Here is a 14,226-nt window from a genome sequence, read left to right as displayed (position 1 = left end):
CTGATCAAAATCTCACAAGTGCTTATATGTTACATAATGCTGCACGTTAGCTCCAGATCAGGTAACTGGAATGATAAAATTATTTCTCCGTGTGACCCCTGGGTAATCCAGTACAAACTCCTGCTGTGCTGTGTTTTATAGGCTGTGAGAACTTTTACTGCACTTTTGGCCCTCTGACTGTGGCTGCAAAAGCAAAAGTGGCAGCTGTGTGGCGTTCAGAAACGTGCTTCCCAGTTCTTAGTGGTTCCAGGAGCTGGTGCCTCGGTCTGAACAGTCAGTAGCTGTTCTGATGGTTGTATTTATCTTAGACATATACAGCATATCAGAACAGAACATGCTGCTTCACCCAGAGTGCCAAAAATGCCACATTTACCGCAGTCTGTGGTTGTCTCCTATTGCCATCAGCTTGTCCAACTTGATAAAACAGGTGAAAGCATGACACACAGGACAGTTTGAATCCAATGTGTTTATGCTTCAGGATTCTGTGTCCTGGGACAAAAAAATTGGAAAGGAGTCTACTTAACTGTGACAGAAAAGAAAAAGTAGGAATTGAAGGGAGGAGGAAGTGTGCTGTGGTTTTTGTGTCCATTTGAAGTTTATTAGTGTTAACAATGTGATGAAAAAACTGTGTGGTTATGTATACTGGAAAATGATGGCTAACCTACTGTCTGAATGTTCCGTATGTGCTTCAAACAATTGTGAGTGTATTACTGAAGATAACAGAAACCAAATACATTAAAAATCCAGCAAACGTTCTTTCCTTGCAAGTTTGGGCAGACAGAGATTTTGCACTGTAACAGTTACACATGACTAGTGTGTTAAGTAGCATAAGTTTTACTAAACTGTTCCAAAATAATCAGGATGTTCTATGAGCATTTGAGTTGGAATTTTATTGCTTTATTGTACTTCAGAGGTGGCATAATCTTTAAAAAGCTAATTTGTATGAGCATTTGACTCGTCATAAATAACTATTATGGAGTAGTTGTCATGAAGAAAATTGCAATCTCTTAGAAAGGAGTGTTTATATTTGCAAAGCATATTCTGAGAAAATAAAGTCAAGTTTTAATTGATTTTAGAAAGTGCTGTGGATTGTGCTAAGTAAAGCCTTTTGCTTTTGAATGGAATGAAGCATTTCTTAGGAATCCTAATGATTAGGAGCTGTACCTTAATGTATCACTTGCATTATGTTTCCAGACTAAGGAAAGGCTGTGGAGCTGGCTGCAATAGTGGTGGAAATATTGAAGATTCAGATGCTGGAGGTGGAACTTCTTGCACAAGTAATAATGCAACTATCAATGAGTCACAGAGCAGCATGTCACAAGGAGGAGGGAATGCAACTACAGGGCAGGGACCTGGACCAATACAGCACCCTCCTGTTGCAGCTCATCCCACAACTTTTCCTGCAGCTCATCCACCAACTCATCCCTCCACTCTGGGTAAAGTTAAAACAAGGAAACAATTTCATACAAGTTCAGTCTTACAGCCAGAACGGGCCTTTCAGCTCTTTGGCCTGAGTTAAAAGAAAAAGCAAACAAAAGTGATGTGATTTTTATGTTGTGTTAAGAGCTGCTGGACTCATCTCAAACTACTACTGTTTAATGCAGTACAAGGTTCCCAAACAGGTCTGATAAATAGTGGTATAGCTGTGCTAATAAAATAGTTTAAATAACTTTTTATAACAGGTTTCTACAGACTGGAGCTTTTCACTTCTGTTGTATTGTTTGCAAATGCTGAACTCATTTTTTGGGAATGTTTGTATTTCTTATTTATACAGTGAAACAAGTTCTTATTTGCACAGTATTCTAGCTGAATCTATCCAAGGGTCTGTGGTGATCTGTAGTTTAGGAGGCAACAAATATTAAAGCTGAGAAAAAGTCTTTTAAACATTGCCATTACTCAAAAAGAAAATACAGATATATGTAGTTTAATGAACATAATTAGATCTATCAGCTGAGGAGAGGTACCTGCAAATATTTAGTATAGGAAAAGCAATTACATCAGTGCTCATGAACTGCAATTTCTGTTTTTAACTTTAAACGTATTAAATTTGAACTTGTTTTAAAATAGCTTTTGTTCTAACAAATTTTCTGATCCAAACTTTGAACATGTAATCAAACATATTAAGAAAGAATAGTAAGTATTTTGAAACATGGGCATCTGTACCTCTCTTATTGCCTTAAGTATGGTAAACTGAAGTGCTGATATTAAGTAAGAACCTGTTAATGCAGAAGGTGCAAGACTGAAGCCTTTTTCAAGGTACTTGTCTGATAGGGATTGTGAATTGAACAGAATGTGAAATTGTGAGATAAGATGAATGGAATGTATTGAAATGTTCTGCTATGTGAGATGCAGCAGAGATCTTCTGCAATACATCTGTTTCCAATGATGTTGGTTAGACCAATCAGTTTTGTGTATCTGTGCACTAAAACATTTGTGTGTTGGCAATCTATTGCGTGTGGGAGGCTTTATCAAACTTTCCTGATTATGTATCTTTTACTTTTAGGCACCAGTCACAGCTCTCACTCTGTGCAGTCCAGCCTTGTCAGACATTCCCCTGCCCGTGCCTCAGTAGCTAGCCATTCATCCTATTGCTACGGCAGCCGTCATTCATCTCTCCGCACATCCACGACAGGCTTTGTGCCTTGCCGACGCTCTTCCACCAGTCAGATATCCCTTCGTAACCTCCCATCATCCATCCAGTCCCGCCTATCTATGGTGAACCAAATGGAACCTACTGGCCAGACTGGGGTCAGCGTGCAGCATGGACTGCCGTCTTCTAGCAGCTCCAGCCAAAGCATCCCAGCCTGTAAACAGCATGCCCTTGTGGGCTTTCTAGGGACAGAAGGAGGGAGTAATGCAGCTGAAACTCAGTCAGGTGGCAGTGCAAGCCCTGCAAATCAAATGCAAGCCAAAAAGGATGACGTTATTTACAGAATCCAGGTGAATAGTCTAGAAGAACAAGTTAACTTACGTTTCCACGTGCTCTTATTAGTTGTTCCTTTGTATGTTGTTGAAATTGCTACTTACAAATACACATTCTGGAATATCTGGTATACAGTTTCTGTGCAGTTATATTTGGAAAGTTATTGTGAAGAAAAGGTTTTCTGAACAAGCAGCCTTCCTGTGTGTTCCTTGTTTACATTATTTTTGTGTTTTGCTGTAGTGCAGCTCTGAGAATGTCAGTGGAACTCAGTTCCACTTCATATTTAGTTTATCTTTTATACATTACAGCATGTAAAGCTAAACAGCTTCATTTGCAGGGTAGAAAGCTTTTTTTCTTTGAAGCCAAGTAGATTTTCCACAAAAGTAAGTGCAAAAATACTTGCTTTCACTTTCACATGTGTTTATTCTTTGGTTATAGCTACTTCAGGGCTTACTGAACAGCAAACATTTCACGAGTGACTACGTTAATCATGGCAGCCTTACTTGTTTTGTGAAAATCCAGGAACATGTATTCTCGCTTTCTTAGCTTCTGTTCACCCTACATACATGTCTTTGGCACTATACTTGTGGGAAACCTCAAGAAGTGTGTATTTAAGAGGTTAGATCATAATACACATGATTTCATTGCTGATACCAGCTCAGTTTAGAGTAATCCTTAGTAAATTGCATCATACTGGGCAAAGTTAAACTAATTTTTCAGGTCTGTGCTTAGTAGCTTTTGTTTGCAGGCAAGGGCCCTTTTATGCAGCTGCTTACTAATTCCTCTGTCTGAGGAGGATAAAGTGGATATGTGCCCTTGGATAGTGGACATTATGGAGTTCTCTCTTTCCTTAAATAGGAAGAATTTTTCAGGAGTTTTCTCCTGCTTGCCCTGTGGAAAGGCCAGTTTACTTCAAAACACAGGGTGGGTCTCAACTAACCGTGCTAATAGATAAATACTTCTTCTGCCTAACAATGAATTCCCCAAGTTTCTTTAGATATTCTGTAAGAAGTAATGAGCCGATTTTAACAGCTCATCATCATTTAACTTTTCCCTGCTACTAGACTGTGTGCTGCCAATGCTTTTGTTGTGCCAGCTCCCCAGCCCTGCCATGAGCTAGTATAACTGAAAGAAGTGGAGAACCAGAGCTGTTGCTTCAGTGAGCTGGCATATTGTCAGCTGTGTCTGAAACCACAGCATCATTTCCAAATTCGGTGCTCTTTGGGCATGGAGAGCCTGGAGCTCAAGTTTCCGACCTTGAAATGAGTCAGAAATCAATTTCAGTGGGTTAAAGTCAGTTATCTGGAATTATTCAAAAGATTACAGTTTATCTGTTTCTTTTAAATTTTGGCTGAACTAACAGTCAAAACTCAATTCCTACTTATAGTTAATGGATCCCAGTCAAGTACTGGAAGGGATCAACGTGTCAAAAAGGAAAGAGCTGCAGTGGCCAGATGAGGTGATACGGCTAAAAGCTGGAAGAAACAGCTGGAAAGACTGGAGTCCTCAGGAAGGCATGGAAGGCCATGTAAGTTTTGCTTGGAAGTTGACAAGCTAACCTTAAAAAAGGCAGTGTCTTGATTCTGTGGCAGTCTGCCTATATGTCAATGCAAAGATTGATGTAGTAGGTAAATTAGATCAGCCAGCAGCTGTTCTCAAAGTAACTATTGCTGGAGGAGCAGGTCTAGGATCCTAATCTGAGGCAGGGATATTTCTGCAACTCTGTGCAAAAGATGCAGGATGACGTTTCAAATGTTGTCAGCCACCACTCCTTTCTTGCCTTCTTTCAGCTTGTCATGTTCTCTCAGGCATTGCTCTCATTCATCCAACATTCATTTTCCTTTCGTTAAACTGTCATTCCCTGAACAAATAAAGATCAATTTACTAACAAGTCCTTAATTGAAAGATTAACAGTAGTTGGTTTTAAACGATTCTGATCAAGATAGAGTAAGATAAGATTGTCTTTAGATGTCTCTTTATTATATAATAGATACATGATAGATGTTTACTTTCCTTTAAGAAGGAAGTCTGTTCTAATGAAAACTTGCGAAAGCCCATGACTTGAAATTCCATCTCTCTTTTCCCTACAGATGTTACATCTGCAGTCTACAAAAATTCACTGCATTGGCTAGAAAACTTACTTCCCAATTAAGGTTCCTTTTATGAGCAAAAACCCCAGTGTGGTCTTCAAAGCTTTTTGATTTTTACTGAGATGTACTTTTTTTTTTTTTAAGATCTTGATGTCTGTAAAGATGTTCCAGTATTCTTTCAGTGATAGAGGGAAGAGTCATTGACACTGTGTTTGCATTTATTCAACAATACAGCTGTGTTTTCATTTGGAATAGAGAAATTTTGAAGAAAATTTTTTGACTGTTTACCTCAGCTGGAGGCATTATTTATAAATTGCTTTTAGGGATAGATTTTGCCATTTGCAAGTCCACATCACTGTGGATATATGTGCAAACTTCAGGTAAGAAATGGAGATATGCCAGTTACACAGTTTTCGCTGTATCTACCTTGCAACCTTGCTGTTGCATTTACATGAAGAAAAGGGCCTTGAAACACAATTATTCATGGAAGGAATCTACCAGAGTTTATAGTCCACTCTTAGGACAGTAGGGTTATGTTGTAGGTAGCACCTGTGAGTAGAAGGCTGTTGTAAACATTCTCAGTTATGTTGGGTTTAGACATACTGTTGCAGATCAAGAATGTGGTAAACATGGTGAATATAAAAGATTATACTGAAACATGTCCTCTTGCATGGTATTGCTGGACAGTTTTTTTTCAGGAGTTTGTGAGTGCATTTTGTGAATTGCAGTATGCTGACATGTACAGTGACTGATGCTATTGGGAAGATTAAAACAAGAGGATTTAAAGGTCAGAGTAAGCTGTTGTTCTCAGTGCTTCTTGTCTATTTTTGGTACAGCATATAGGCAGGGGTTTTTTAGAAGAGCATCTTTTAACCTAACAAGAAAGGGGGGGAAGCACCAGATTATCCTGTGTGTGATTAGGAGGAAAGGATTTAACTTGATGACATAGTTTCCACTGTCTGCTTCAGCTGCCTGCGGTTAAGCATACTAGTAGCAGTAAAGCTCTTAGGACAGTCTTCCCTTTCTGATCCTGTGGCTGTGATCCTTTCTGCAAATAGGCAGAAATTATTCTTACCTGCTGAGTTGCTGCTCATTAAGCAGTTTACTTTATGTCTGCTCTCGGTATGAAGATCAGCACTCGGTAGTTTAAAACTTCGCTGCTACATAGAAAAAAGCATTTTTGCTAACTTCGATTTTATCTCGCTAAGTATGCAATGCAATGTGTATATAAGGCAGAAAGACGTTATAAGGTTTCTTGAAGGAAATTACATTTATCAGTCCTCTTTGGTATTTAGCTACTTTTTCCAGGTTTTGAGAGAGTATGGCCCAGCATTATCTTTCTATCATACATGATACTGAGGCATAGAAGAACCCTTTTCCTCCAAGAGATTCTTGACTATCTAGTGACAACATTTTACATGTACGAAATAAATGCCAGTCATGATAGAAGAGATGGTTAAACTGAATGTGGCAATATGGCAGTGATGAGTTTCAGTCTGTGTACAGCTCTTTGCATATACAGTTTTTAAGGAGCCATGATAGCAACACCTGTAGCTATCTCAAAGGTACCAGTGTGAAATTGAACAACAAGGAGTTGGGGCTTCATTGGAAAACTTTTTGTGTCTGGGGACAGGATATTCCTGGTCCCATTCCATACAGGAGCTTAAATTTATATGAACACGCTTTGAAGTCAGACTTGAACAGACGCTTAAATATCGCACTGTTGTATCAAAGAGGAACTGAAGATGCTGTGCTTCCCTGGCTGAAATGCAGCATAGATCTCATGCAATGTACAAAGCTAAATGTCCTTCACCAGTGTTAAGAGAAATTGCCAGCTGTATATGATGAAGATTGTGGCTTTCTGACTTTTTTTCCCCTTTATATCTTTAGGACTCTTGAAAACTTGACTCTAGAAAACTTGAAAAATTTCTAAAAACTAGTTTTACTTTCTTTTTGACTGACTTTGTCTTGAATTAAGGGTTCTTTTACCACAGTTGGAAAATTTTAGATAATTCTATTTCTGTGAAGCAGATGATACTTACACCCATGTCAATGGAGCATCCTTATGGTTCCTTTGGGGCACCCAGAAGTTAAGGGTGTATTTTTAAGCAGGCAGATGAATAGAAGAGTTATGGACAAAGGGACCTCCTGGCAGTCAGTATCAGGCAGGATCCTTGGAAGTTAGTGGATCAAAGTACTTGAATTCTGTACATCCAAGAGAGTATGGTACAAGAATTTATAGCACTATTTCTGAACTTCTTCTTTATAATATTTTATATTTAAAATTATCTTTGAATAACTTGATTTAGAAGATCAACCGTGAATTCACAGTGCATAGGTAATAAAATCAGGGCAAGAGCTTTAACTTGCAAGAGACAGTAGTTTACACCTGACTCCTGGTAAACTGCAGTCTGTGCTGCACAGCACTGAGGTATTTTAAGATTGTTACATATCGAGCATCAAAATATCCCAAATCTCTGTGTGCACTTTTTTCAGTTGCTACTCACTTTGGATGAACTGTTTGGTTCTGATTTGGGTCAAGCTGTTTGTTCCTACTCAAATCTAAATCAGACTGGTTGCTCTCATGGGTTGTAAAAGACCTAAATGTGATTTTAAGCTGCAGATCTTCAGCAAGACTTCAACATGCAACTCATCTGTGGGTATGCTGCCATTGAAAAATGAGCAACTAAGTCAGTATAGCAGCTGTATTTTTGTTCCTTTGGCCCAGTAAGGGTCTTGAGTTATCAGTCTCAACTTTGATATGACAGCTCTCCCTGTGGAGCTTACATTTTATTACACTTTTTTTTTTTTCTCCTCCAGGTGATTCACCGCTGGGTGCCTTGCAGCAGAGATCCAAGTAGTCGGTCACATATAGATAAAACAATCCTGCTGGTTCAAATTGAAGATAAATATGTTGCTGTTGTTGAAACTGGAGTCCTTGAACTTGGGGCTGAAGTGTAAATCTCTTTGAGACTGAAACTTCCCCTTCTCCAATGGTTGAGAAGAGAGAAGGGTCCAGAAGAAGCAGCTCCCAGGACATGAAACTTTGGTCTGGTTGTAGGAAAGGACTTGAAACACAGATTTGTCTAAGTCCCTTTCCCCAAATAAACAAGTGTAAGAAATTTTTTAAGTTGTTAGCTGCTGAAGAAACACTTGCATGAAGGATAGATTTGTTGAGACATATCTTTTGTTTATAAATTTTGTTATGCATTGCGTAATGCTTTAAATCAACAAACTTTTCGGTTCTAAGATCAGAGCACCTCATATTTTTCTAATTGTTTTGCCAAAAATTGCCATGTCTTGTCACAGAGTGTGTGGAATTCATCCACCTTATTTTAATGAAATTGATTACAAACCTTCAGTTTGGTAAAACAGTGTAAGGGTTTCAGGTGTGGCAAGAAGAGACTGAACAGATGTATAGATTCTTATTCCTTATGAGCTAAACATTAATGAGAACTGCACTAATTTTTTTACAGCAATGCACTAAAAACAACCCTGAGATTGCTGAGAACATTTATTTATATATATAAATATAAGTATATAAAATACCATTATTTAAATTGCCTTTGGGATTAATCCCCTCCCTCTCCATATACATGTTGATGGTAAGGGCTGTGCCATGGGTTTGGTTCTATGTTCTGTATTTCGTACAAGTGCATTTGCTGCATCCTCTTCACAATAAATGGTAAAATAACAAATGTGTAGAAAAGCACCTGAGTATCCCTGTACTACATCAGACTTTACTGTGGTAGCAGTGGTACCTCAAGACTGCACAACATGTCTAGCTTTAAAGTGGGCCTCAATACGACTTTCTGTCTGTCTTCCCTTCACTAGCCATGGGTTCTTTGCTTCTTTACACCCAAGAGCTGGCTGTGTTTTTTTTCATTGGCTCTTCTCTGGCAAACACGGTGGTTTTAGTTTTGTAGTGGGAGGTGCAGGTCTATGATTACTTAACGGATGCTTGAAGGTTTTTTTTTACTCTATCCAATTTTAGAATAAAAAACAGCAACAGCTCCCCAAACAAAATGAGAAAAGGATCCAACAAAACTTGACTTCTGCTTTTAATGATCTTTTATAGAAGGCACAGCCCTAAACTTGTATCACTTTTACCACCTTGCCTTTTCTTTCCCTTTAGTCTTCATTCTTTTCTATGACTTGAATTTTATTTTCTGTGATTATATATTCTATGTAAGTGTAATTTGAGTATTTATAACTGTGAAGTTGAATTATTCATGTGTTACATATCCTAGGTTTTATTGTATTTTTTTAAAAGTGTGTATTCAGGGAAACAAGTAACTCAGAACTATCATGGGAGTGTGAGAGGGAAACTGGTTTGTTCTTGACCTGCAGTTCCTATGACTCACTTTTCTTAATCCGTAAGAAAGAAATGTACCTGTTGTGATTGTTTCCTGTTTCTGACCTGTAATTATATAGGACTCTGTGGGGAATTTGCATACAGTTCTAGCTTTTGGGAGCAGCCATCTTCTTCCCAGTCACCTCTACTTCTTTATATGTGTTGTAACTAGGAGAAACTTCTGATATACCACAGAGGTTATTATAATTAATTCTCTGACATCAGAGAAACATTGTCCATTATGTACCTAATGTAAGAGTGAAATTACATGGGATAAGGAAAAAGGAAGAAACAGCTACCTAAGAAACACTGGTATTCCAACTCAAGTCACTGTATGCCATCTAGCCGTGAAAGGGTAAGTCTGTGTGCCTGGTAGCTACTCAATTCCAGTTACTGTTCCCAGTGAATGATACTGGGACCTTTTTGCATCATAGACTATGCAAACTTGTCCTCGAAATGCTGTGCATCTAAAAGTTGTATATTACTATTCACTTTATTCATACACAGTCCAATTTAATCATGTTATAAGTGCACAGATCTGCCACCCTTGAAACTATGTGGAACAGCAGAATTATTTATCATATGTATCACATTCTAGAATTAATCTCCTGCATATGTGAAAATGTATTACAGTAGATGAAATTTCTGTAGCGGTCTGGTAATGCTGCTATCAGGAATGAAGAAAATGTGTAAGTTTTGAATCAAAGGCCTTTTAGTTAAGGTTTTATTCTATGTCCTTCCCTTTAGGTAAATACCCCTTTAATTAATTAACCTTCCAGGTTTTCTGTATTGCTAGGAAAGTTGCTTCATTTAAAAGGGAGAAGCTTGTTGGAAAATAAGCGCCTATTTGACATTAGTTGCACAGGGTTGGGTTTGGTTGTTGGTTTTTTTTTTTTCCCCCTTGTACTGAAGCCTTGAGGTAAAGAAATGACTGAAAACCAAAATATACAGCTTAGGGTCTTTTTGCCTTTTTTTTAAAAGCTGAGTGAAACAACTTTCTGTATGTTAACCCTGGCTGAAAAATCTCTCTCTTTGGGGCAGGGTAGGGACAATGTCCATTACTGGTAAAAGACATGATAGGAATTAATGGCTTGTTAATGTGGAAATTTCAGTGCATATGTGTATCTGCCTGGAATTAGACTGGAAAATAGCAGATAGGGGAAGAGAGGCTTTTTTTAGGGTAAAGAGGATTGATGAATATTTCTATTTTTTATAAAACATAAGGCTTTTGGTGTGCTACCTTAAAGAGACGGATTTTAGTGTGGACAGCTACAAGTTAACACTTCCTTTCAGGTACTCTGCTAACATCTGTTGTGAAACCATTCACGTAGTGCTTATACCTATTCCAGATCTGCTCAACAGAAGCCACCTAGTTGAAATTTCACTCTTCCATAAGGCTTTGGAAAATTAATTTAAAGTTTTTCCTGAACTCGTTAAGATTGATATGATTATATATTGGTTTATACAGTTTGTCTTTGGTTTCCAGTGCGCAAGTGACAAAAATGTTTGTCTTCTTCTAACTCAGAATCACACAGAATTAACTAGGTTGAAAAAGACCTTTGAGATCATAGAGTCCAGCCTATGGCTGAACACCACCTTGTCAACTACTAGACCATGGTACGAAGTGCCACATCCAGTCTTTTCTTGAATACCGCCAGTGATGGTGACTCCACCACCTCCTTGGGCAGTCCATTCCAATGCCCAGTCACTCTTTCTGTGAAGAATTTCTTCCTCATGTCCAGCCTAAATTTCCCCCTGTGCAGCTTAAGAGTGGGTCCTCTTGTCCTGGCGCTGGTTACCTGGGAGAAGAGACCAATCCCCACCTGGCTACACCCTCCTTTCAGGGAGTTGTGGAGAATGATAAGGTTTCCCCTGAACCTCCTTTTCTCCAGGCTGCACAACCCCAGCTCCCTCAGCCTTCTCATAGGATTTGTGCTCCAGACCCTCCACCAGCCATGTTGTCCTTGTCTGGATGCCTTTGAACATCTCTGTGTCCTTCCTAAACTGGGGTTCCAAAATAGGACACAGCACTCAAGGTGGGGCTTCACCAGTGCCCACTACAGGGGGAAAATCACTGCCCTGGTCCTGCTGGCCACACAGGCCAGGATGCCATTTGCCTTCTTGGCCATGTGGGCACACTTCCCCACAGGGTAGACCTGTCTGTGGAAACCTCTGTTCTAGATGGAAATTATTTCATCTTTTGTTTTATTTTCTTGGGCTTTGTCTTGATGTGTAATATTTTTCTCCTGTTATAAGCATGGGAAAGATGGGTATTTTCAAATTAGTCCTGTCGGTCCAAATTGAACCTTACCATAGAGCAGATTTTTTTAGATCTTTCTAGACTTTCATGAAAAGAACCCTTACAGATGTTGCTTTTATTTTGTCCCCCTTGCATTGTGATGTTCTCTTGCCATAAGAGCATTCGAGTTAAGTCCTATGATTGTAAATTCCAGGTAGATCCCAATCTATTTTTTCTCTGATTTCTTTGGAGGTGGTATCTATGTGTACATATGTAAGGAGTTCTCCCTAAAACACTCAGTTGGAGAAAAGGGCTTGAAAACCCCATTAATCAGATAATGTTCATTAGTAAAAATGGCTACTATATGATGTTTTAAAACCTTTTCCCCTTTCACTTCTCCATGAAATCTTTTTAAATGTTCTGATTAAAAAAACCAAAAACCTAGAACTGTGTATGTGACACCACTGATGACACCTAGACTTCTCTGCTACTTGCAGTGCATGATACTAGTGCTGGATTCTGGGGATCTCTCTCATGGTCCAGCATGTGTGAAATGGTTTCAGAGTTTGGGGGAGATGATGGTGATGATGATTTCTTGAGGTAATTCCATGTAGTCTGAATGGTCCTACAGCCACCTTGCCTGGGACATCTGGCATGTTTCTGAGTTGTGATGTCAGTTTTCTGGTCTGGAGTGCAGTTACCACCAGTCGTTCCTCATCCCATGGTCACGATGCCTTTGGGAACTGAAGAACTCTTTGAGAAGCCTGGATGACTGGTGAGATGGCAGATGAAGACTTTTGGCACAGGTCCATAAAGCTTTGAATTTGGGCAAGGGGGGGGAAGAGATGCCTTATGATTGATTGATCTTTCTCTGATAATGCACGCACACCATCATGCAACCTCGGAGCGTAGATAACAAAGACGCTGCTTTAAAGACCTTTCTCAATTACAGAACTCTCCATTTACAAAATGGAGCTGGATAAATTGCATTTCTTACCATTAACAATATTATTCAACTTATATTGGATTTGGGGTTGTACCACCACAGGTTTTATGTACTTAATTTTATTAAGGAATTTTATACCTATTATATAGGCATCTATTCTTTTCTTGTCTGGCTTGCTATTTGATATTCTAATGCAGTACATTCGGTGGCACTGGACTCTTTCAGAAATTATACTGGTAATTCCTGGTGCCTTAGTAAAAAAGTGGGTACATAACACCTTGGTGGAAGGTAAAGCATGTGACTTGTTTCACCCCAGCATGATATGCATATTTCTAAAAAGGTGATTAAGATGGCTGCCCCAAAAGATTTTGGGAGTATACCTACATCACTTGGTCATGAACATTTGAATATGAGCAATTTTTATGACTTCTGGTATGTACAGTTTGAATAGATAAGCCCAGTACACTTAGGCCACAATTTTGAAAGATGGCAATCAAATAGTTGGATATGTAACTTCTTACACAGATGCCCCTGAAAGCTGGACAGTAGCTGCTGGTTAGGGAATGGAGAGGGGAGTAGAGCATAAATAAGAGGATGGCTTTGGTTTTTAATGGACAATGAAAATATATATTGCCTCTACCAGCAAACAGTTACCTTGCCAGGGATAGGGATATATGTACCTGCGTGTCTGTGAGTGTGTATGTGTCTGCGTGTGTTATTGGAAACAGCCTGTAAATATTGTAGCTGTTTAAAATGGAAAAGGCAGAGAGTTTTTTTGCAACTTGTTGCAGCAAAAGGACAGTATTGACAGTGGAGAAACACTGAGAAATAAAAAAAACCTTTTTTCACTTGTTGTCATTTATTGCACGATTACATTCTCTTAAGATGTCCTTCTCACAAGTTCCCTGTAAGGACTGTTCTGAGTTTACTCAAATCATCTTTTAATGAAGGATTCTCTTGTTTAAAACTTGTCTTTTGTAGCTATGCAAAGAATAACCTCAGCTATTCCTGTTTTACCACCAGCATCATCCCTGTTTTCATGCTTTTGTATAAGTAAGTGCCACGTGCCCTCTCTTCTACAGTTAAAATGTTTTGTCTTTGTCGAAGCATTTTCTCCATCAGTGATTTCCCTTCTCTTGAATGTTTTTCAAAGCCCAGAACACTCTTGTTACTGTCTTTGTGCTCAGTAATTTTTCATTTGTCATACTTTGCTGGGAAATACCTTACCTAGCATGGTTTAATCAGTCATTTTTAACTTTCTGCAGTCCTTGATCTGATAACTAAGAGCAGCATTATGTGCAGTCTTCATGATGACTGTGCTTACATGGAACAGTTTTTGATACAGTGATACTAGTTTGGACAGCTGTTGTCTGACCGTTCTCTCAAATATTTCACACTTGTACAGAAGCAACATTATCTTGACCCTTAGAGTTTGAAAAAAATCACTTCTAACATAAAAAATGGTGATTGGACCGCTGTGTCTGTAAAGATTGGATGTTTCCTTTGTATAAAACCTAAACAAAGTGTTTGCAACTTTTCTTCTGCTTACCTGTGACACTTGACCCATAGCTGCTCCAGGCCTCAATTTAAAAATGAGGAGAACACAAATAGAGCAAGTGTTCCTAAGGAAAAACAACTTTAGTTTTTTAATGTGTGCAAGTGAGTCTCAGTGAA

General features: G+C 38.8%; 1 protein-coding gene across 6 annotated transcripts in view; it reads left to right on the top strand.

Moving 5' to 3' along the window:
* PCNX1 (pecanex 1) overlaps positions 1–13,400 on the top strand; it is an 89,187-nt gene extending 75,787 nt beyond the window's left edge. For all 6 annotated transcript variants that reach the window (XM_066188189.1, XM_066188188.1, XM_066188186.1 and 3 more), the window contains 4 exons: positions 1,195–1,436; positions 2,504–2,940; positions 4,311–4,451; positions 7,834–13,400. In XM_066188189.1, coding sequence (XP_066044286.1) covers positions 1,195–1,436; positions 2,504–2,940; positions 4,311–4,451; positions 7,834–7,974 — 961 coding nt within the window. In that variant the 3' untranslated portion in view covers positions 7,975–13,400. The remainder of the gene's footprint in view (positions 1–1,194; positions 1,437–2,503; positions 2,941–4,310; positions 4,452–7,833) is intronic.
* Positions 13,401–14,226: the final 826 nt, after the last annotated feature.

This window comes from Chamaea fasciata, unplaced genomic scaffold, assembly GCF_029207755.1.
Source record: "Chamaea fasciata isolate MVZ Bird 193981 ecotype frontalis unplaced genomic scaffold, bChaFas1.0.hap1 SCAF_7, whole genome shotgun sequence".
Taxonomy (NCBI): domain Eukaryota; kingdom Metazoa; phylum Chordata; class Aves; order Passeriformes; family Sylviidae; genus Chamaea; species Chamaea fasciata.
This window is presented reverse-complemented; position numbering and strand designations above follow the sequence as displayed.